This window comes from Cervus elaphus, chromosome 20 (assembly GCF_910594005.1).
Source record: "Cervus elaphus chromosome 20, mCerEla1.1, whole genome shotgun sequence".
Classification (NCBI taxonomy): Eukaryota; Metazoa; Chordata; class Mammalia; order Artiodactyla; family Cervidae; genus Cervus; species Cervus elaphus.
The window spans coordinates 65,167,650-65,191,440 of NC_057834.1; the positions used below are offsets into that span (position 1 = coordinate 65,167,650).

A 23,791-nucleotide genomic window follows, 5' to 3' on the forward strand; every position below is an offset into this window, starting at 1 on the left:
CTTAAACTCATGTCCATTGAGTCAATGATGCCATCCCACCATCTCATCCTCTCATCCTCTGTCACCCTCTTCTCTTTTTGTTTTCAATCTTTCCCAGCATCAGGGTCTTTTCCAAAGAATCAGTTCTGCGCATCAGGTGGCCAAAGTATTGGAGCTTCAGCTTCAGCATCATTCCTTCCAATGAATATTCAGGGTTGAATTCCTTTAGGATTTACTGGTTTGATCTCCTTGATGTCCAAGAATCTTCACCGCACCACAATTCGAAAGCCTGAATTCTATGGTGCTCAGCCTCCTTTATGGTCCAACTTCACATCTGTACATGACTACTAGAAAAACCATAGCTTTGACTATATGGACCTTTATTGGCAAAATGATGTCTCTACTTTATAATACACTGTCTAGGTTTGTCATAACTTGCCTTCCAAGGAGCAAGTATCTTTTAATTTTGTGGCTTCAGTCACCACCTGTAGTGATTTTGGCACCCAAGAAAATAAAATCTGTCACTATTTCCACTTTTTCCCCATCTATTTGCCATGAAGTGATGGGATTCGATGTCATGATCTTAGTTTCCTGAATGTTCTTTTAAGCCAGCCTTTTCACTCTCTTCTTTCACCCTCATCAAGAGGCTCTTCAGTTCCTCCTTGATTTCTGCCATTAGAGTGATATCATCTGCATATCTGAGGTTGTTGATATTCCTCCTGGCAATCTCGATTCCAGCTTGTGATTCATCCAGCCTGGCATTTCACATGATGTACTCTGCATGTAAGGGAAACAAGCAGGGTGACAACACACAGCCTTGTCATATTACTTTCCAACTTTTGAGCCATTCCTTTGTTCCATGTCCAGTTCTAACTGTTGCTTCTTGATGAGCATACAGATTCTGAGAAGGCAGGTAAGGTGGTCTGGTATTCCCAACTCTTTAAGAATTTTCCACAGTTTATTGTGATCCACACAGTCAAAGGCTTTAGGATAGTTAATAAAAAAGAAGTAGATGCTTTTCTGGAATTCCTTTGCTTTTGCTCTGATCCAACAGATGTTGGCAATTTATCTCTGATTCTTCTGCCTTTTCATCTGAAAGTTCTTAGTTCAGGTACTGCTGAAGCCTAGCTTCAAGGATTTTGAGTATTACTTTGCTATCAGGTGAAATTAGCATAATTGTTTGGTAGTTTGAACATTCTTTGGCATTGCCTTTCTTTGGGATTACAATGAAAACTGACCTTCTCCAGTCCCGTGGCCACTGCTGAGTTTTCCGAATTTGCTGACATATTGAGTGCAGCACTTTCACAGCATCATCTTTTAGGATTTGAAATAGCTCAGCTGGAATTCCATCACCTCCACTAGCTTCATTTGTAATGATGCTTCCTAAGACCCACTTGACTTCACACTCCAGGATGTCTGACTCTTACATGAATGACCACACCATCTTGGTTATCCAGGTCATTAAGACCTTTTTAATATAATTCTGTGTATTCTTGCTGCCTTTTCTTACTCTCATCTGCTTCTGTTAGGACCTTGGTGTTTTTGTCTTTTATTGTCCCCATCTTTGCTCGAAATTTTCCCTTGGTATCTCCAATTTTCTTGAAGGGTCCATATTTTAGAGATAAAGAATCCAAGGCTTAGAGATGTTAAAAACCTGCTCAAGGTCACAGAGCTGGTCTTTCCCCACCCACTTCCCAATCCTTGTTGCTCACAGTGAATGCCCTGCTTCTAGCCCGGGGTGTAAGCATCCACAAGTATGAGTGTGAGGAATGTCTCTAGGAGGACACACTGATGGAGGCGGGGGAGCCAGCGGGCCTGGGAGAGGAGTAACAAGCCCTTTCCCAGAGAGAGGAGTCGCTTTTGGTTCTGCGGGTCAAGCTCCACACTTGTGCTCTATGAGACAGACAGGACAAAAGCAGTGAGTCAGAGAGAGAGGTTGAAGAGTTGTGTTTTGGAAAGTGATTCTCTTGCAAGAACTGTCACAGGGAAAGAATCAGGCTGGGCTTAGAAGCAAGAAGGGGGGCCAAAGTCAGAGAGGAAAGAGATGGAAGCACAAGCAGGGAGACTATTATTGCTCAAAACCCAGGCGTGGTGGGAGTGGAGGCACACGCACAGGCAGATTTCTCACTTCAGAGCTACTGAGAATAAGGTGACCTATCAAACTCTCAGATCTGACTCATTCTGAGAAGTTTCTCTGGAAACAAAGAAGCCTATCAGCTACCAAATCTGTTAACCTAGAGTGTCTTTCCCATTGACTCAGAGAGAGGACAGAGGCACAGGGATGAACCTCTGAAGATCTTCCCGGGTGTAGATCTACCGACCAACAGCACAGGGGCAGGAACATTCCCAGGCTAACAGGCACTGTGGGCAATGACAGGAGCCTGTGCCCTAAGAGAAAACAGGAAGTGGGTCCCCTCAGGCCTGACTTCTGCCCCTAGAAGGCAGTTTCTCAAAGAGAAAAGCAACACAGGCTGTCGGCCTAGCGTTTCAGTAGGAAAATGTGAGTGAAGAGAAATCAAATGACTTTCCTCATGTCTCAAATTGTGCAGCTAGAAATAGATGGACAATCATGATTTCCATATACTGGAACTTTTTTTTTTTTTTTTGGTGATCCTTTGGGGAGAATTTACAAGTGCTATTAATAGCCTTTGACCTTAGAGATATATTATGGTCAAACAGAAGAAGTTATAATTAGGAAGCACAGTCTAAGAGGTAAAGGCAAAGGTCAGATCATGCACTAAAGTACTGCTTAATATACAGAGCACTGTGCAAAAGTGCTGACGCAGGAGAACTAAGTATTGATTAAATCAGGTGCTTCAAATCCCTGCTAATGCCATAAAATTTAATGGATTACAAAGGGAATGCACAAACCACAAGGAAATCTATGAGAAACACAGCTTCAGCGACTCTCCTAATTAAGGCAAGTTCAGAACACATACCCTGATTTTTTTTTAATACAAACCTTGAAAGATGCAATAAAAATGGCATCTTTATTTATACTTGCCTGACATGGTTTTCCATTCCTTCTTCTTGCAGAGAATTTACTACTCACATCAGGAATGGCCCTGGAGACTGCAAGGCTGTTGTTTTTCTTTACAGCCAGCAGAATGTGGGTTTTGAAAAAGTTCAAGCCAAACGTCCCCTTGGTCCTCAACCAGACTCCCTGCTCAGGGCTGTTAGTATGCCCAGCAACAGTGGTGGAGGGCAGCTCAGGTCACCTCTCCCCATTGTCATCCACTGTGGTCAGTCAAGGCTCCAAGAAGGACATTAATGGGAGGTCTTATTCTCTTTCCGCTTTGCTTGGGGAAGAAGACGACTGTTCAGCATATTGTGAGCAGTCTTAACAGCTCTCCTCGGAGCAGGACAAGACAACCCCACCCTGTGATGGGAGTGCATTCACTTGCCCCCTCATTTTTATCTTTGGCACGCCTGCCAGTGACCCCTTCCAAAGAAGCCTGAGCCTGTGACTTCACTTTGCAAACAAGGGTTCATAGTTACACAAAAGAGACACTGATTCTGGCTTTCCTAAGTAGAAAAAGAATGTTCTGGAAGGAGGACAGAGAGGGTCAAAAATGCAGCCTAGGGAACCTGGTTCAGAAAACAGACATGCATCCAGGGAGGCAAAGCCCAGCCAAGATGCCGTTGTTGTTCATTCGTTCAGTCGTGTCCGACTCTTTGCAACCTCATGGAGTGCAGCACGCCAGGCATCCCCATCCTCCACTATCTCCCAGAATTCATGTCCATTGAGTCGGTGATGCCATCCAACCATCTCATCCTCTGTTGTCCTTTTCTCCTCCTGCCCTCAATCTTTCCCAGCATCAGTGACTTTTCCAATGAGTCAGGTGGCCACCTTTGTATCAGGTGGCCAAAGTATCAAAGCTTCAGCTTCAGCATCAGTCCTTCCAGTGAGTATTCAGGGTTGGTTTGCTTTAGGATGGACTGGTTTGATGAGGGCACATCCAAGATGAGGGCATAGAAACGATCTGCTCAGAACACTGCTCTAGGCACCACTTCCTGTGACTGGACCACAGCTCGGCTCACCTCCATGCTTGTAGAGACAATCTCTTTTGACTCTTGGAATTCAAAGTCCCAGGCCCAAGCATGAATCTGGGTCACATGCCTACCCCAGACCTGCCAGGTAGCTGTAGGAGGGAACGTCTGCCTCCAGAAACAGGCTGGTCTGTGGATGCCAGGGAGTCACCAACTCAACACTCTTCAGTAAACCTCCATTGCCTATGGCTTAAAGTCCAAGTTCCTTACCTACCACAGAAGTGAGGCAATGATATGTCCCAGTTTTTCTGAGTCTTGTTTTTAATTTTTATCCTAGAATAATTATTGGGGCTTCTTTCACTCTCAAAAGTGCCTGGGTTTTTAAAAATTACATGGTCACCTTACTTATGAAGCTCTTCATGACATGGCCCCTGTCTACCTTTGCAACTTCACTATTCCGTGATCCATCTTTATTCTTCAGCATAACAAAAATCTTCTAGTTCCTCATGTACAAATGCTATTTTTATGTCCAAGTCTTTGCTCATGCTTCCTCTCTGCCTGGAATCTCCTTTACATGGTCTCCATCCCACCCTTTAATACCTAAAATCCTTCTTGTGTTATGGATAAGTTGAGTTATCTACCCCATTCTTGTTTTCTATTCGTACATACATCTCTCTATATGTGTTTACTGACTGTGTTGCCATCATCTGTTTTGGAATCTAACTGCTCCCTTAGACTGCGAGGTCCTACGACTCGTTCACCTTTGATCCATCAGAGCTGAGCACAGTGTGTAACACATCTAAAGTGATGCTCCCGGGACTTCCCTGGTGGTCCAGTGGCTAAGAATGTGTGCTCCCAATGCAGGGGACCCAGGTTCGATCCCTGGTTGGGGAACTAGATCCCTCATACCACAATTAACAATCCAGCATGCTGCAATGAAAAATGAAGATCCCTCATGTCACAACTAGCACCCGGTACAGACAAATTAATTAATTAAAATAAATATTTAATAAATGAATAAAGAAAATGACACTCTCAAAAACATGTGATGAATGAGTGAGTCCTGCAAGTTTGAAATAAAAGGCTGGTCAGACAATTATTATAATGGGGCAATAAATGAGAAGAAAGAGAGGCAAGGAAAGAACACAAAAGAGTTAAATTACTGAGATGACCATACAAGGGAAGAGTGGTTAGTCATCCAAATCACGTGCCTTGGAGTCATTCTTCAAGTCAATCTCAGAGTCCAAAGGGGTTCGATCTGATGGATGGAGTGGCTCAGAGTCTGAAAGGGAGAGGAATGATGTTTCCCATTGGTATGTTAGATTTTAGAGCAAGATCCTGAGGTCCAATCCACAGATAGGCCACATAGCTGGCGGAGGATGAAAGAGACCTCAGGCACATATACACCCTGCCTTCTCTAGAAGACAGCAAGCCCACCAGAGCAAGATGGCTTCTTGATATCCAGCCCATGGTCAGGTCTGACCCCTGGTCCTGGACTAGTAGAAACATCAAGCTAAGGAACACTGGCACCTACCCTTCAGCAGGGCTAGGAAAGGCTATCACCTGTAATTAATGAAAACTGCGAGCAAGGCTTTAGATGAACAAGGTCTGTCTGGAGGGAGCGGGGAGCATCCATATGCTTACCCTCTGAAGAATCCAATACACACGTTCAGGTCTATTAAATGACATGTTTATCTTCCTTCAAGGCAAAAAGGAACATCTGTGACCAGGCCCTTGACTTCATTTCCATTGTAAATACTAAGCTTCATCAGATGCCAAGTCAAGTCACAGGACACGGAAAGCTTAAAGGCCAGGGCAGCAAGAGAAGCCCCACAGAACTGCCCCTTTGAAGTTAAAAATGGGCCCCCAGGTGTCCCCAATAGCTGTTCTCTGTCCAGTGCTTTTTTCTCTAAGTGTTATTTCTTTGTTACTCATTTTGCTCTGGGTCAGGGCTATTCCAGAAACAAAATAGTACTTTTTCTCTCTTGATTCTAACATTATTCTTATTAAGGAGAAGACAGAGACAGAAATGGTTAGGGAACTGCAAAAGACATGCAGAAAATGTCTGTGATTGCCAGCTGAGCGTGTGATGGGTTTTGGAGTCAGACCCGAGGTCTAGTCTTGGCTCTTCCACTGGCCAGCTGCATGCTTCTCAATGAGCTGCTTCTCACAGCTTTTACATACTTAACTTTGCATTTTGGGTAGTTCTTAGATGCAGGTTCGATTGCTGGGTCAGAAAGATCCCCCAGAGAAGCAAATGGCAACTCAATCTAATATTCTTGCCTGGAGAATCCATGAATAGAGGAGCCTGGCAGGCTCCACATGGGATCACAAAAGAATTGGACATGACTTAGTGACTGAACAACAAGTTCTTAGCACATAGCACACATGTAGTAAATATTAGCTGTTACATGATTTCATGTACAAGATATATCAAGCAGTGCGTGTGTGACTGCCAAGTCACTTTAGTCACATACAACTCTGAGCAACCCTACGGACCATAGCCCACCAGGCTCCTCTGTCCATGGGATTCTCCAGGCAGGAATGCTGGAATGGGTTGCCATGCCATCCTCCAGGGGATCTTCCCGACCCAGGGATCAAACCCGAGTCTCTTATATCTCCTGCATTGGCAGGCTACCTGGGAAGCCATATCAAGCAGTACTGGTCCCTAAACCAGCTAGGTAGAGGGAGAATAATCCCTCTTTTTACTAAGTTTGAATGGTGTGTATCTGTCTCTGTATCATCAACACTGTTTAAAATCGACTTCCAAAATTCAGACTCCCAGTACATCCAGAACCTGGAATGTCCCAAATTCTAGAGCATCAAGACTTTGCCAGTAACTTAGGGTTCTAAGCCCCTAATGGCTTGATAACATTTCTGTTTCCCAGGATGTTTCTTTATCACTTAGGAAAATAGCAATAACCCCCTTATCAGCAAACAACAAACTCTTATTTAAGGAGATGGTGTCTAGTTGGGCAAAATTTCATTGAACCTGAATTATTTGTTTTCTGCCTAGGAAATTACAGATAATTATTAACTTATTCTCTAATAAATTCCAGCAAGGCTTTCCTGTAGAAAAACCTAAAAGTGATATTTAGAACTATTCTATCCTCTTAAAAGTTTCTATTGATGGAAGCCCTTAGCTGAACTAAATCAACCTTGAAATTTGAGATGCTGGTGTGTATACAGTACCTTGGGATCCAATGGCAATGCAGTGGTGAAAATAGGAGAGCTCGTGGAATAAGATCCGGATGCACGTTCTCTTCCTTAATCCCTCCATCTCCTCATAATTCTTGTGATCCCCTTGCCCCTATTTGGACAGTTTCCTCTTATGATGATGCTGCGATCCTGCATCAGGCATGTCTGCTCCCTTCCTTTTATGGAGGGGCTTGGAAGCCACAGTCCTCTTACAGCCTCCACTCAGGCAGGTCCCCAGATCTCTGGGGTACCAGCCTGAGGCCAGATCAAGAAGGGCCTGAAGTCAAGAAACCCCTGAAATTCTCTCTAAGGTTATTATTTTTTCATCCACTATTGAAATTATTCCTCTTCCAGCATCATATGTAAGCCTTCCTGACAGCTTCTGAATTTCCATAGAGAAGGGGTTTAGTGGTAGCAATCTACTTTAAAAGGGAGCTAAAGGACTGGCCTTGAAGCTACGTGTGTGGAAAGTACACAGCTTGGGGTTGGGTCATATATTCGAAGTCGGTTTTTTAAAATAAATTTGTATAAAGGTACATAATACAAAACATATTTTTCATTGTCGTTATCAGAAAATGGGCAGTTAGTGGAGATAATGCAGGCAAAAGGCCCAAATGATCCGGTGACACCATATTATGGTTTCAGTCTTCTAGATAGCCTCAGTACACTCAGTGAAGAATAATTCTTTAATCTCTACCTCCAATCTAGGGACGTTTTTCAGGGTTGTAAGCCAGGCCATGGGTACCACGGGGATGGAGCTGCCACTGAGCATGCATTTCTAGTGCAGCCAGGGACTGTGCCTCCTGGAACCCAAAGCTCGAGTGCAGTTTCCTTCTTCACCTCTGCCCTCTCTACTCCCCTGGGTGGTGGTGGTTTAGTCACTAAATTGTGTCCGACTCTTTGTGACCCCATATAGCGCACCAGGCTCCTCTGTCCATGGGATTTCCCAGACAAGAATACTGGAGTGGGTCGCTGTTTCCTTCTCCCAACCCAAGGATTGAACAGACCCAGGGACTGAACCTGGGTCTCCTGCTTTGCAGGCAGGTTCTTCACTGACTGAGCCACCAGGGAAGCCCTCTCTACTCCCTTAGCTCAAGGCAAATCTCCCCTAAGCTTCCTGAGCCACTGGAGAATGTTGGTTATGGTCCATGGGTCTCACCCAAGGAGAATCAACTCAAGATATTTCGGTTGTCCAAAATCACTGCAGGTGGTGATTCCAGCCATGAAATTAAAAGATGCTTACTCCTTGGAAGGAAAGTTATGACCAACCTAGATAGCATATTAAAAAGCAGAGACACTACTTTGCCAACAAAGGTCCGTCTGGTCAAGGCTATGGTTTTTCCAGTGGTCATGTATGGATGTGAGAGTTGGACTGTGAAGAAAGCTGAGTGCTGAAGAATTGATGCTTTTGAAATGTGGTGTTGGAGAAGACTCTTGAGAGTCCCTTGGACTGCAAGGAGATCCAACCAGTCCATCCTAAAGGAGATCAGTCCTGGGTGTTCATTGGAAGGACTGGTGCTGAAGCTGAAACTCCAATACTTTGGCCACCTCATGTGAAGAGTTGACTCATTTGAAAAGACCCTGATGCTGGGAGGGATTGTGGGCAGGAGGAGAAGGGGACGACAGAGGATGAGATGGCTGGATGGCATCACCGACTCGATGAACATGAGTTTGAGTAAACTCCGGGAGTTGGTTATAGACAGGGAGGCCTGGCGTGCCGCGGTCCATGGGGTCGCAAAGAGTCGGACATGACTGAGTGACTGAACTGAACTGAACTGAAAGACTTCCCACGTGGCACAGTGATAAAGAAGCTGCCTGCCCATTCAGAAGAGGCAAGAGATGCAGGTTCAATCCCTGGTTCAGTTCAGGAAGATCCCCTGGAGTAGGAAATGGCAACCCACTCCCATATTCTTGCCTGGGAAATTCCATGAACGGAGGAGTCTGAAGGGCTACAGTCACAAAGGGATCACAAAGAATCAGACACGACTGAGCACACACACAAAGGCCAAAGTAATCATCCCAACATAATCCTTACTTTCCCAGGCTACCCTGACCCCTCTTCAATACTATCCTGGGAAAACAAGGCTGGTCTACGCTATTTTCACTTCCAGGTCGCCTCCTCTCCCCAACAGTTCCCAAAGTCTCTAGCAAACTGAGGTAGGCTGTTTTTCTCAGATGTTGCTATTCTCTCGTTTACCACATGGTGACACTATTCTCCGGGAATGAGGCTGCCAATAGAGACAATTGCAGGAGGGGTTCTCCCTCCACCAGGATTTAGGGTGACTATTAGGTGGTGCAGTGGTAAAGAATGTGCCTGCCGATGCAGAAAACACGGGTTAGATCCCTGGGTTGGGAAGATCCCCTGGAAGAGGAAATAGCAATACACTTCAGTATTCTTGCCTGAAAAATTCTGTGGACAGAGGAGCCTGGTGAGCTACAGTCCATGGGGTCGCAAAGAAATGCTTGAGAATACTTGAAACTCATCAGCCTACATTAAATTTAAAGGTGCCCCCTCTCCATGAAACATGAATCAGAACCTAAGGACAGAGTTTAATATCTTGAATCTCCAAACTTAAAGCAAGTTTCCTGTTAGAGGGAGTATAGCATCCTAAGGTCCATCTTTGAGTCAGAAGTCACTCGTAGCATTTTCCCCAAGAGGCCTTCATATAAATAAGACTCCCAGATGATTCCCCATGATGTTCCCACTCTAGATTTCATCACATCCATAATGCTCACGCCACTTCCTCCCCCAGCAGAGAGACTCCAGGCTTTGAGATCAGGTCTGTGGCTAAACTCAAGTTCTGTCCTTACTGGTTAGTAGCCAAATACTCCTGCTAAGTCTCAGTTTCCTCAGATACAAAGTGGGAATAACAATACTTAAGTCAGGGATGACATGAGATGTCCTATGCAAAGCATGGTACTCTGTGTATAGTAGATGATCAGTAAGTGCTTGTTCCCTTTTCCTCTCTCCTTATCCCCATGCTCAACTCCTTCACTTGGTAATCTTTGCCCAGACTCCAGGGTCCATCAAGCTAATCTACTTTCAATGCTGTATGCTGTGCTCGGTTGGGTCTGACTCTTGGCAACCCCATGGATTTTAGCCCGCCAAGCTCCTCTTTCCATGGAATTTTCCAAGCAACAATACCGGAATTGGTTGCCATTTCCTCCTCCAGGAGATCTTACCAACCTAGGGATCGAACCTGTGTCTCCTGCATTGACAGACAGATTCTTTATACTAGCACCATCTGGGAAGCCTACTTTCAATATGAAATGAATGAAAGTTGCTTAGTTGTGTCGGACTCTTTACAAGCCCATAGACTATATAGTCCATGGAATTCTCCAGGCCAGAAAACTGCAGAGGGTAGCTGTTCCCTTCTCCAGCAGATCTTTCCAACCCAGGGATTGAATTCAGGTCTCCCACATTGAAGGCGGATTCTTTACCAGCTGAACCACCAAGGAAGCCCAAGAATACTGGAGTGGGTAGCCTATCCCTTCTCCAGCAGATCTTCCCCACCCAGGAATCAAACCAGGGTCTCCTGAATTGCAGGCGGATTCTTTACCAGCTGAGCTACCAGGGAAGTCCTCTCAATATACACTTCCAATATACAGCTCTATTTATTTACATATCTAAACAGCAATTATGAGTCCCTGGAGGCTCAGTTGGTAAAGAATCTGCCTGCAATGCATGAGGCCTTGGTTCCATCCCTGGGTCAGGAAAATCCCCTGGAGAAGAAAATGGCAACCCACTCGAGTATTCTTGCCTGGAGAATTCCAGAGAAGAGGAATCTAGCAGCTATATCCATGAGGTTGCAGAGTCGGGTATGACTGGACAACTAACACACACACAAACAGCAACTACCACCTTGATATACAGGAGATGAGGTTTTAACTGTAAGATTAAAAAGCAAAGACAGAAATGTTTTACTTTTTAGGATAGGATTTTAATTGGTTGATAAGATGAAGATACTAATAGTGGCTTAAACAAGGTTGAAGTTTTTCCTCTTGCAAACTGGTTTCCTCTCATAGGAGCTCCCTACATGGACACCCAGGCTTCTTCTAAGATGTCACTCATCCAGTCCTAGAGTATTGCATTCGCTCTATAGCCCAAGGAGCCATGCCATCATATCTGCCTTGCAGCCATCAGAGAAAGGGAAAAGCAAAGAAGGAGGACAAACTGTACCTCCCTAAGGACGCACTGGAAGTTTCTGTCACACTCAACTCCAAGAAGGCTGAGAGGTCAGAGGCTGCTGTGTAACTAGTTCAAAACGCTATTTCAGTGGAGGAGAGGGAATACAATGCGAAAAAACCCACAGCTGCTGCCAGAGTGCTAATCAGGAGTTTTTCTCTGCCAAAACAAATAGCAAAGCCAGGATAATCCATGTAAGCCGAAAACTATCCAAGCTGCAAGTAACGACCCATTTATTTCAAACAAATCCATAAAGAAAATTTAACATCAGTCTGGAACACATATATAAATGACAAAGACTTTCAGGTAAATCAAGGGAATATAGCCATATAAGAAAACATTAAACATTTTATCCTATAAAATCACTGATTCTTAGAGCTGGTGAGGATCCTAAAGGTGATTTAGTGAAAAACCTTCCACTTAATGCAAGCATTTTCTTTACAGTAACCTTGACCACAGCTATCCCATTTTTTGTCAGAACACTTTTAGGCAATGGATCCTGTAGCCTGAAGGTCCACAGTCCCTGGGAGTTGTGGACAAAGGCAGAAAGAGCAAGTTGGCAGGGGACAGTGGTCAGAGCCTGCATCTAGGGTACCCAGCCATGTGCATGGCCATGGTGTAATAGCTCCCACCCTGGGATCAATTAAGAGTAGGAAGCATGGCGAAGGGAGAGGGATTCTCATTGGTTTGCGTTTAGAGGTAAATTTTCAAAAATGTGCGTATAGTATATATACATAAATATATATTTTTTTCTGCAACATAGTTTTGAAAGCCCCAGAACAGATGATTTTTGCTACAGCTATCTATGCCTGAAAGGAGTAACTCAAAAATATTGCATTAAAGGAGCCTATGGGGGAAAAAAAAAAAAAGGGGAGCCTATGAGATGTTTGGGTGGACATTTCAAGTAAACACCTTGGCATATGTATCTGGAGGTCAGGGAGAAGGTCCCTGATTATATTTAATCAGCTGTCTGCGCCTGTGCTGTCACTTCAGTCATGTCCGACTCTTTGTGACCCTTTGGACTGTAGCCCACCAGGCTCCTCTGTCCATGGGCTTCTCCAGGCAAGAAACTAGAGTGGGTAGCCATGCCCTCCTCCAGGGGATCTTCCCAACCCAGGGACTGACCCATATCTCCTGCATTACAGGTAGATTCTTTACTGCTGAGCTGCCAGGAAAGCTCATTTAATGAGCTACACAGAGTTTATACTTGAAGTATTGAGATAGAAGAACTAAAAGACAGAGACGTAAAAGAAGCCAGGAAAGAACCTCTCTTTTAGAAAATGGAAAGCAGAAATGCTAAAAAAGGAGGCAGATGAAGACGCATTTTAATAAATAAATAAACGGGAGGCAGAAAGGTGTGAATTTCAGGAGGATCCCTCATTTATGGGACAAGGAATTCTGAGGTGCGAACCCAGTGAGGGTTCCTGAGGTCAGGCTTTGACCTGCATTTAGGCTTCAAGATAAGTCATGGTTAGTAATAACTGAAGGATCAGCTCCATGTTTTAGAGAGGTGCAGTTAAGGGAAGGGAGCGTCCTTTCCCCAAGGATAAGTAAGAAAATGAGAGGGTAACCAGCAAAGGACATCAGTGCCCAGGAGGCTGGGGTCTGACCAAGGTCACTGGCAGTGAGACAAGAAAATAGGGTTCAGAGAGCAGGAGCGACCTGGGACAACCCAACTTGAAATGACAAGAAGGACGTGCAGGGAAAATGTCATATTTGGGCTGGCCCCTTAGTATGACCTGTGACAATCAGAGTAAAATATATGAAACATGAAAGAATTCTCTGGACATCTCCAAAGATGTTGAGAAAGAAAATTCAGTGAAACACTTAACTTCTTTCAAGGGAGTCATGATTATTTGCATATAAAAGGTTATTTTTGTGATCATAGCTTGTCAAGGTCCAGGATATAGAGATCAGAGAAGGAAAATTAAATTTTCAAGGTTTGGTATAAGTGGTGTCTCATGCTCTAGACAGAATGAGAAATATGGAGATCAAAAAAAAAAAAAAAAAATCCTTAGATGAGTGGCCGGTTTTATTAGTGACCTGGAAGAGGTTTAAGAAAGAAGATGGGGTAGAAAGCTAATTCAAGCAAATGAAGAGATAAGTGAATACTCAGAATGCATAGGCTGCAAGAATTGACTATGCTTTCAAGTTTGTGGAGAGAGGAAAGATGTGGGATCACAGAAAACAGGATAAAGAGGCTGACGGGAGAGTGGCTGGCAAAGAGAGTGGAGAAGGATGTGAGGAGTGGCTGAAGAGACCCCCTAGAGGCAGGGCTCAGCCTCCGGAACCAGCTGGACCCCAGCCTGAGGTGGGGCTCTGCCCTTCAGGAGAGCGTGAGATTTACCTTTCTGTCAGGGTGACCTGAGAAGTCAATCAGTTACTTCAGGTGAATGACTAAGCACTGCACCAGTGACAAGTCAGACACTGCGTGGTGGGAGCCAGGAACTGGGCGGGGATAAACGTAGAGTTGAGAGGCCACCCAGGAACCAGCCCCACCGCTTTGGGCGGCAGGAGGTTCCCATCAGGAAAGAAGGAAGATAGGAGTCAATCCCGCTGTGACTCTGGTCAGGTGAACTTCGTGAGTGGACGGTCAACCTGCCACCTGTCACCATGTGGAAACAGGGCAGGGGATAGGGGAGAGCGTCTTGTGTTCCCACCTCCCTCTACTAAGACTTAGACACACACAGTTTCACTCAAAAAGCTCAGGTTTTCCCTCTAAGATTCCAGTAATAAAATACAAACTCTGATATGAGTATTGCGAACCCCAGGCTTAGGAGAAGGAAAGAAATCTTTAAAATTAGGGCAGAAATAAATGCAAAAGAAACTAAAGAGACCATAGCAAAGATCAACAAAGCTAAAAGCTGGTTTGTTGAAAAAATAAACAAAATTGGCAAACCGTTAGCAAGACTCATTAAGAAACAAAGGGAGAAGAACCAAATTAACAAAATCAGAAATGAAAATGGAGAGATCACAACATGCAACACTGAAATACAAAGGATCATAAGAGACTACTACCAGCAGCTCTATGCCAATAAAATAGACAACTTGGAAGAAATGCACAAATTCTTAGAAAAGCATAACTTTTCAAAACTGAGCCACAAAGAAATAGAAGATCTTAACAGACCCATCACAAGCAAGGAAATTGAGACTGTAATCAGAAATCTCCCAGGAAATAAAAGCCCAGGACCAGATGGCTTCACAGCTGAATTCTACCAAAAATTTAGACAAGAGCTAACACCTATCTTACTCAAACTCTTCCAGAAAATTGCAGAAGAAGGTAAACTTCCAAACACATTCTATGAGGCCACCATCACCCTAATTCCAAAACCAGACAAAGATGCCACAAAAAAAGAAAACTACAGGCCAATATCACTGATGAACATAGATGCAAAAATCCTTAACAAAATTCTAGCAAACAGAATCCAACAACATATTAAAAAAATCATACATCATGACCAAGTGGGCTTTATCCCAGAAATGAAAGGATTCTCTAATATCTGCAAATCAATCAATGTAATACACCACATTAACAAATTGAAAGATAAAAACCACATGATTATCTCAATAGATGCAGAGAAAGCCTTTGACAAAATTCAACATCCATTTGTGATTAAAACTCTCCAGAAAGCAGGCATAGAAGGAACATACCTCAACATAATAAAAGCTATATATGACAAACCCACAGCAAGCATCACCCTCAATGGTGAAAAATTGAAAGCATTTCCCCTGAAACCAGGAACAAGACAAGGGTGCCCACTCTCACCACTACTATTCAACATAGTGTTGGAAATTTTGGGCACAGCAATCAGAGCAGAAAAAGAAGTAAAAGGAATCCAGATAGGAAAAGAAGAAGTGAAACTCTCACTGTTTGCAGATGACATGATCCTCCACATAGAAAACCCTAAAGACTCTACCAGAAAATTACTAGAGCTTATCAACGAATATAGTAAAGTTGCAGGATATAAAATTAACACACAGAAATCCCTTGCATTCATATACACTAACAATGAGAAAACAGAAAGAGAAATTAAGGAAACAAAACCATTCACCATTGCAAGAAAAAGAATAAAATACTTAGGAGTATATCTACCTAAAGAAACAAAAGATCTATACATAGAAAACTGTAAAACACTGATGAAAGAAATCAAAGAGGACACAAACAGATGGAGAAATATACCGTGTTCATGGATTGGAAGAATCAATATTGTCAAAATGACTATACTACCCAAAGCAATCTATAGATTCAATGCAATCCCTATCAAGCTACCAATGGTATTTTTCACAGATCTAGAACAAATAATCTCACAATTTGTATGGAAATACAAAAAACCTGGAATAGCCAAAATAATCTTGAGAAAGAAGAATGGAACTGGAGGAATCAACCTGCCTGACTTCAGACTCTACTACAAAGCCACTATACTATACTACAAAGTCATCAAGACAGTATGGTACTGGCACAAAGACAGAAATATAGATCAATGGAACAGAATAGAAAGCCCAGAGATAAATCCACGAACCTACGGACACCTTATCTTCGACAAAGGAGGCAAGGATATACAATGGAAAAAAGACAACCTCTTTAACAAGTGGTGCTGGGAAAACTGGTCAACCACTTGCAAAAGAATGAAACTAGAACACTTTCTAACACCATACACAAAAATAAACTCAAAATGGATTAAAGATCTAAATGTAAGACCAGAAACTATAAAACTCCTAGAGGAGAACATGGGCAAAACACTCTCCGACATAAATCACAGCAGGATCCTCTATGACCCACCTCCCAGAATATTGGAAATAAAAGCAAAAATAAACGAATGGGACCTAATGAAACTTAAAAGCTTTTGCACAACAAAGGAAACTATAAGCAAGGTGAAAAGACAGCCGTCAGATTGGGAGAAAATAATAGCAAACGAAGAAACAGACAAAGGATTAATCTCAAAAATATACAAGCAACTCCTGCAGCTCAATTCCAGAAAAATAAATGACCCAATCAAAAAATGGGACAAAGAACTAAACAGACATTTCTCCAAAGAAGACATACAGATGGCTAACAAACACATGAAAAGATGCTCCACATCACTCATTATCAGAGAAATGCAAATCAAAAACACAATGAGGTACCATTACACGCCAGTCAGGATGGCTGCTATCCAAAAGTCTACAAGCAATAAATGCTGGAGAGGCTGTGGAGAAAAGGGAACCCTCTTACACTGTTGGTGGGAATGCAAACTAGTACAGCTGCTATGGAGAACAGTGTGGAGATTTCTTTAAAAAACTGGAATTAGAACTGCCATATGACCCAGCAATCCCACTTCTGGGCATACACACCGAGGAAACCAGATCTGAAAGAGACACGTGCACCCCAATGTTCATCGCAGCACTGTTTATAATAGCCAGGACATGGAAGCAACCTAGATGCCCATCAGCAGATGAATGGATAAGGAAGCTGTGGTACATATACACCATGGAATATTACTCAGCCAATAAAAAGAATTCATTTGAATCAGTTCTAATGAGATGGATGAAACTGGAGCCCATCATACAGAGTGAAGTAAGCCAGAAAGATAAAGACCAATACAGTATACTAACGCATATATATGGAATTTAGAAAGATGGTAATGATAACCCTATATGCAAAACAGAAAAATAGACACAGATGTACAGAACAGACTTTTGGACTCTGTGGGAGAAGGTGAGGGTGGGATGTTGTGAGAGAACAGCATCGAAACATGTATATTATCTAGGGTGAAACAGATCACCAGCCCAGGCTGGATGCATGAGACAAGTGCTCAGGGCTGGTGCACTGGGAAGACCCAGAGGAATCAGGTGGAGAGGGAGGTGGGAGGGGGGGTCGGGATGGGGAATACATGTAAATCCATGGCTGATTCATGTCAATGTATGGCAAAAACCACTAGAATATCGTGAAGTAATTAGCCTCCAACTAATAAAAATAAATGGAAAAAAAAAGGAATAGAAAAAAAAACTTTGCTGGGGAAAAACAAAATACAAACTCTGGGGGAATTAAAAAGTCAGCTATTACTTAGAAAATGAACTTCTGGTTGCCTGGGGGAAGCAGGTGACAATGGCCAGCTTTCAAGTACGAGTAGGAGTATGCCAGGCAGAAAAGGAAGTCAGACATAGTAAACAGAAAGATTAACACTGTAAGGGCAAGGAATTAAAAGTATAGTGGGTTGAAATAAGGGGCTTCCCTGGTGGCACTGTTGGTAAAGGACATGTTTGCCAATGCAGGAGACATAGGAGACACAGGTTTGATCCCTGGATAGAGAAGATTCCCTGGAGGGGGGCATGGCAATCCACTCCAGTATTCTTGCTTGGAGAATCCCATGAACAGAGGAGCCTGGTAGACTATAGTTCATGGGGTCTCCCAGGGTCAGACACACCTGAAGCAAGTTAGCATGCACATACATGTTGAAATGAGAATAAATGTTCAATATAGCAAAATCAAGGGCTGTATGCAGTGCTTTGAAAGGTAGCTATTTTTCTCAGAAAGCTAGGAGCAGAAAATGACGTGTTTTCTGTAGGTGCTGGGGCTTTATCCTGTGGACATCAAAAACCAGCAAAGTTGTAAGCACAAGCAGGTTTGCATTTTGAGAACTCAGGTAACAGCCTAGAATATGATCCAGAGCCAGAGCCATGAGAGAAAGATGTCTTTGTCACAATAATCCAGTGCAGAGAAAGAAGCAAAGCATCAAGGATCACTAAGAGGACTCCATCTTAGAAGACTGGCAGCTCAGTGGTCCCTCTAGTAGGACATAAAGAAAAACAGCTTCTGCAGAGGAAGATTGTAAGTTCATCTCAGGTCTTGCTGTGGATGAGGGAATGACTGACCGGTAGGCAGTTTATTTTTTTTTTTTTTTCATTTATTTTTATTAGTTGGAGTAAGTTTAAATGGATATCATTTGCAACAAATACCTTAATAATATTAATATCAAGTATGTCTCAGATGCTCCCCCCAGCCACCAACTGGTAATTTTTCCAAAAACAAACAAGCTTGATTTGGCATGAATTCTTTTTAGTGACATGGATGCCACGAAAATGCATGGAACTTCAAATAACAACAGCAGATAACAACTGGTGACTTCCATTTCCTTTTTTCAGCATTTACAAACCATCTGTTTAACATTATATTTAATAACAAAAATCTATGGCAGCTCAATCATTCATACTTTTTAGAAATTATCTTTTCTGTTTTTTTGGAAAATCGATGCATTGTGTATCTCTAAATGTCTTCATTTTGTTAGCCTCCATGATTCCTAAGAAATGAATGATAACTTTTTGGCATTCTACCTGCACATCTTCTCAGGACTCAGGGACACTGTTCTTTCAGGTCTGGAGTTTGATCTCACTAAAAGCAATGAATTCTTCATTTGTTACCCTGACCTAGAGTGGCTTGGAATTCCTTTTTTAAATTGCTTGTTTAGGTTTTCCAATTTTGAAATTATTTTTCTGGGTAATGAGTATGAAAACAAAATAGGACTTAAGCAGTTCTGCTTTTTCTTTGTCAGAAACATTCCTTGTTTCGTGTCTCTAACACATTAAATCAAAATTGACATGTTACTGTCCTTAGCATTTTGGAGAGTCTTGGTATATCCTTGTCTGCAGGTTTCCTAAGACTGGTCACATTGATTTATGCCACTCTTTTATTCAGTCTTAGCCCTGTGTCCCTCCCTCCACATTTTATGAATATGCCATATTGTGGATCTTTTATCTGAGATCCTCAGTACATCCTCACTGAAGTCATGTGTAAGAGCAATATCAGAGTGATGTTATTTAGACCAGCCTGTGTTTCTTCCCAGTTGGTGTTTTTGATGAAACTAATACCTATCTTTTCCCTTCAGAGTTTTCAGTCTGATTTTCCTAAGTCCAGTGAATATGTCTGATAATAACCAATATCCTTGACATCAAACCCCAGGATGACAGAGTCACTTCCTGTAACATTCAGATCACCATCATGTACCCATGTGTTCTCCTCTTTGTTGGTGATAGTTAAGCCCCAAGTCCAAGTGCATTGTATTCTCAAACTTCTGAGTGATAAAATTACCTCCAAGACGTCAGTGTATCGGCTGATCTGTTTTTGTCAGACTTCCCAGACGGCTCAGTGGTAAAGAATCCTGCCAAGTAGAAGACGCAGGTTCAACCTTCCAGTAGATATACAGAGGCTGAGGCATCCTTACCCTCCCATCAAATCAATGTCTTGTTTCCTTGCCAAATTTAAGTTTCTGTTGAGAAATCATCATCTATGTTCCTTTTTGGGTAAGTATTCAACAATATCACTACCTTTTATCCTTACAAAAATATTCTATACCATTTATTTATTCCATTTAACAGATACTTATTAAGTGCATGTGCTTTATTAGTTTGCTAGAGCTATAGTTAATAAAGTACTATAGACTGGGTGGCTTAAACAACAGAAATTAACTTTTTTCAGAGTTCTGGAGGCTGCAAGTCTGACATCAAGGTATTAGTAGAGTTCATTCCTTCAGAGGGCTCTGAATCAGGGATGTGGTCCAGACCTCTCCCCTGGGCTTGTATATGGCTGTCTCCTCCCTCTGTCTCCACATCACCTTCCCTCTGTACATGCCCATGTCTAAATTTCCCATTCTTACAAGGATACCAGTCACATTGGATTAAGGCCCTCTCTAATGAGCTCATTTTAACTTGATTATCTCTTTAAGAACCCTATCTCCAAATATGGCCACATTCTGAAGTACTTCAGGGTTGACTTTAACTTGTGAATTTAGAGGGACGTAGTTCAGCCCATAACATGTGCTGCAAGCCAGGTCCCGATCTAGGCCCTGGGAATATAGTAATGAATAAAACAAAGTCCCTAACTTCATGGAATTGACACATGCTCCGGTGGGAACTGGAAAGAATGGGTAACAAACAGTAAATAGATGTTGTATCTAAATGCCAGACAGTGACATTTAGACTATAAATAGAGCAGGAGATGGAGAGTGACCGAGAAGGAATGGAACTTGGAAGGGTTGTGATTATTTTCCTATCTTTTTTAATTGAAGTAGAGTTTTTCTACAGTGCTGTATCAGTTACAGGTAGACAACAAAGTAATTCAGTAATTCAATTCTTTTTCAGATTCTTTTCTCTTATAGGTTATTATGAGATAATTGAGTATAGTTCCTTGTGCTATACAACAGGACCTTGTTGTTTACTTTACATGTAATAGTAAGTATATGTTAATCCCAAATTCATAATTATCCCATTCTGCCCCCTTTCTCCTTTGGTAACCATGTTTGTTTTCTATGTCTGTGAATCTGTTTCTGATTTATAAATAAGTTCATTTGAATCATTTATTTTAGATTCCATATAAATGCAATACCATAATGACATTTTTTTCTGTCTAACTTACTTAGTATGATCATTTCTAGCATCCATGTTACTGCAAATGGCATTATTTCATTCTTTTTATGGCTGAGTAATATTCCATTGCATATAGGTATCACATCTTCTTTATCCATTCCTCTCTTGATGGACATTTAGGTTGTTCTTATGTCTTGGCTATTCTAAAGAGTGTCACAGTGAAATGCTGAAAACTATAATCTTTTTGGATTATAGCTTTGTCTAGATATATGCCCAGAAGTGGGATCTTGGATCATATGTTAACTCTATTTTGTTTTTTAAGGAACTTCCATACTGCTCTCCATAGTGACCACACCAGTTTGCATTTGGGAGGGTTGTGATTCTAAAAGATGTCACATTTCAGCAGAGACATGAAAGAAGTGAGGGGCAAGCTGTGAGCTTGTGTAGGATACACGTATTCCAGGCAGAGGGAACAGCCGAGACAAAAAGCTCTGAGGCGGCAACATGGTGAGCACATTCAAGAAACATGAAGGAAGAAGTCAAGTAGTATGAAATGACATCAGACTGTATGAGGTCTTATAAGGATCGAGATTTTATCCTGAGTAGTACGGGAAGCAATTTGAGGTCACAAACAGAGAACTGGCATGAGAAAGAAAATTGCACCAAACCTGGATTTTATAAGATATAAAGTATAACCCTTTTTGAGAAATATATGCCATTCCTAATAATGTTTGAACAATATCCTGGTATATTTTAATGAAATTAAGAATTTCTTCTGGAAAAGGAATTATCCTTCACCCATCTACCTAACCTTATGAGGAGCCTAATAGTCTTATTGTCTGCAATTAAATTTTATATAAAATATCTCTACCAAGAATGAGTCTTTAAATTGGCTTTTTCAGAGGCCTCTTCATTTATAGCAAGTTTGAAATTAAACTTTGACACATGCTTGTCATCAATTTGTCTAAAGAGTTACTTTAATTAAGGAAATCATATTTACATTTTTGAAGGATAACTCTGATTACTGGATTATTCAGTATAGAATTTCTATCATGTATAATTTCTTCTATTATACCTTTTTATTGTGCATATACCAGGTAGAGTTATCTTAACTGTTCTTTCAAAATCTATATTTACTCATTAGGTCCTCTGTCGCTGATATAATCTATTTAAATTACAAGAAGATAAATCATTACAATGTATATAAAATGCCAAAACAAGCCCATTTCTGATACAAACTGACCTTTCTACAGCAATAAATAAAAAGCTTCCTAAAAACTCCATTTTTCTGAATTCCTTCTTTAAATTCTAAATTAAGTATATAATGAGTCATCAGTAGATTGGAGCCTGCAGAGCCCATCAAATAAAACTGATTATCCTTTTCCTACCTAAAAAAATAAAAGACAAACAACAGTGTTTTACTTACATGATTTATATTTTCTGACCTAAACATAGCACCAAGTATTCACTAAGGGAGTCTCGATAAATATCAAGGAGAAATCACACAGTCAGCAAAAGTCACTTCATGTGTCACCTGGTAATACTGAGGTGTTCCTAGTTCCAATTTTTAGATTAAATTTTATTAATGAAAAGGGGCAAACTAGAAGTTCTTAGGAAACACTGATGCTAGGAAAGATTGAGAATAGGAGGAGAGCAAGGCGACAGAGGATGAAATGGTTGGATGGCATCATTGACTCAATGGACATGAGTTTGAGCAAACTCTGGGAGATGGTGAAGGGCAGGGAAGCCTGGCAGTGCTGCAGTCCATGGGGTCATAAAGAGTTGACCAGAACTTAGCAACTGAACGACAACAAAGAGGTTCTTAGATAAATCGGGGCTCTACAAGGCTTTGTTTTGTGTTTGTTTACAAAGCTTATGAACCTGTCTCCTCACAAATGAGATACAGAAAAGGCAAGTTTTCAAATAGTCAAATTGAATCCAGATATGTTTTCCCTCTCACCAGGATGGGCAAGTATTGATACAATATTAGCTGTCATATTGGGCCTTTCTCTCTTCTCGGGGCTACCAATGGCCCCAGGAACCAGGTTGAGGCAGGTCCTTGGTTGCTACTGTTTGCTGCATGCCCCCCACCAACTTTGCTCAAGAGGGACTTCCCTGGTGATCCAGTAGTTAGGAGTCCACCTTCCAATGCAGGGGACATGGATTTGGTCCCTTGTCTGGGAATTAAGATCCCAGTTTCAGGGTAAGGAACCTACAAGGAGCAACAAAGATCCAGCACAGTCAAAAAAAAAAAGAATAAGTACCTGTAGGAAGCATGAATTTATCAGCTATTTGAAATTTTATTTAGTTATGGAACCCAAAGAACAAATGGGTGAGGGACACAGGGATACGCAAGGAAGGAAAAGCAGCAGAAAAGAAGGAAGGAAAAAAAGAGAAAAAAGGGACAGAAAGAAAAGGTAAAAGTTATTTAATATTTTAATAGGGAATCAGTATGTGCAAAGTAAATTACACTCAAAAGGTTATTTTCTTAAAGATAAAATCATATGAACATATTTCAAGATAGAAACTATTAGTGTCACATTAAACAACTGGGAAATTAGGGACTTCCTCACAGGTGGCACATATACCAAAAACTGAAACTTGGAAATTAGTAATTAATGTCACAGTAGTGATGCATTTTCTTCCAAATGAATTGTACCATTTTTTGCTTAAGGATTTCAAGCTTTCTGTATTTAATGTTACTGTCGGTCTTTGTTAACCCAAGTTAAATACTTCTAAGATGTTGTATAATATACTGAGCCCCATTCTGTTACCAAAATTCTAAGTAAAGAACATTATAGAAAATGCCTTCACTTTATTGGATGGTCTTTGTTTCCACAAAATCGCCTCAACTTTGATATAGTCCATTATTTCACAGATACCATTTTCAATTTTATTTTTGCTATCAATCTTCCAAAAGCTACAAATCAATGAGTTATAGCCACTGAATAGGAAGCATGACTTCACACATGTCATCCACCCTTGAGTTCAAACACTGCATAAAATGTACTGCTGTAGCTTCCAAGAATCCTAGAGTTCTTCCACAAAGCTGTAATTGTGCATCTTAGAGGTCATAAATCCATGCTGTGTGAAGACTGG

The 23,791-nt window shown here is 41.7% G+C and overlaps 1 protein-coding gene across 1 annotated transcript in view; it reads right to left on the reverse strand.

Moving 5' to 3' along the window:
* The window catches only part of LOC122676751, a 97,784-nt gene that overhangs the window by 44,361 nt on the left and 29,632 nt on the right, over positions 1-23,791 (reverse strand). The window contains exon 7 of the mRNA XM_043876334.1: positions 19,419-19,488. Coding sequence (XP_043732269.1) covers positions 19,419-19,488 — 70 coding nt within the window. The remainder of the gene's footprint in view (positions 1-19,418; positions 19,489-23,791) is intronic.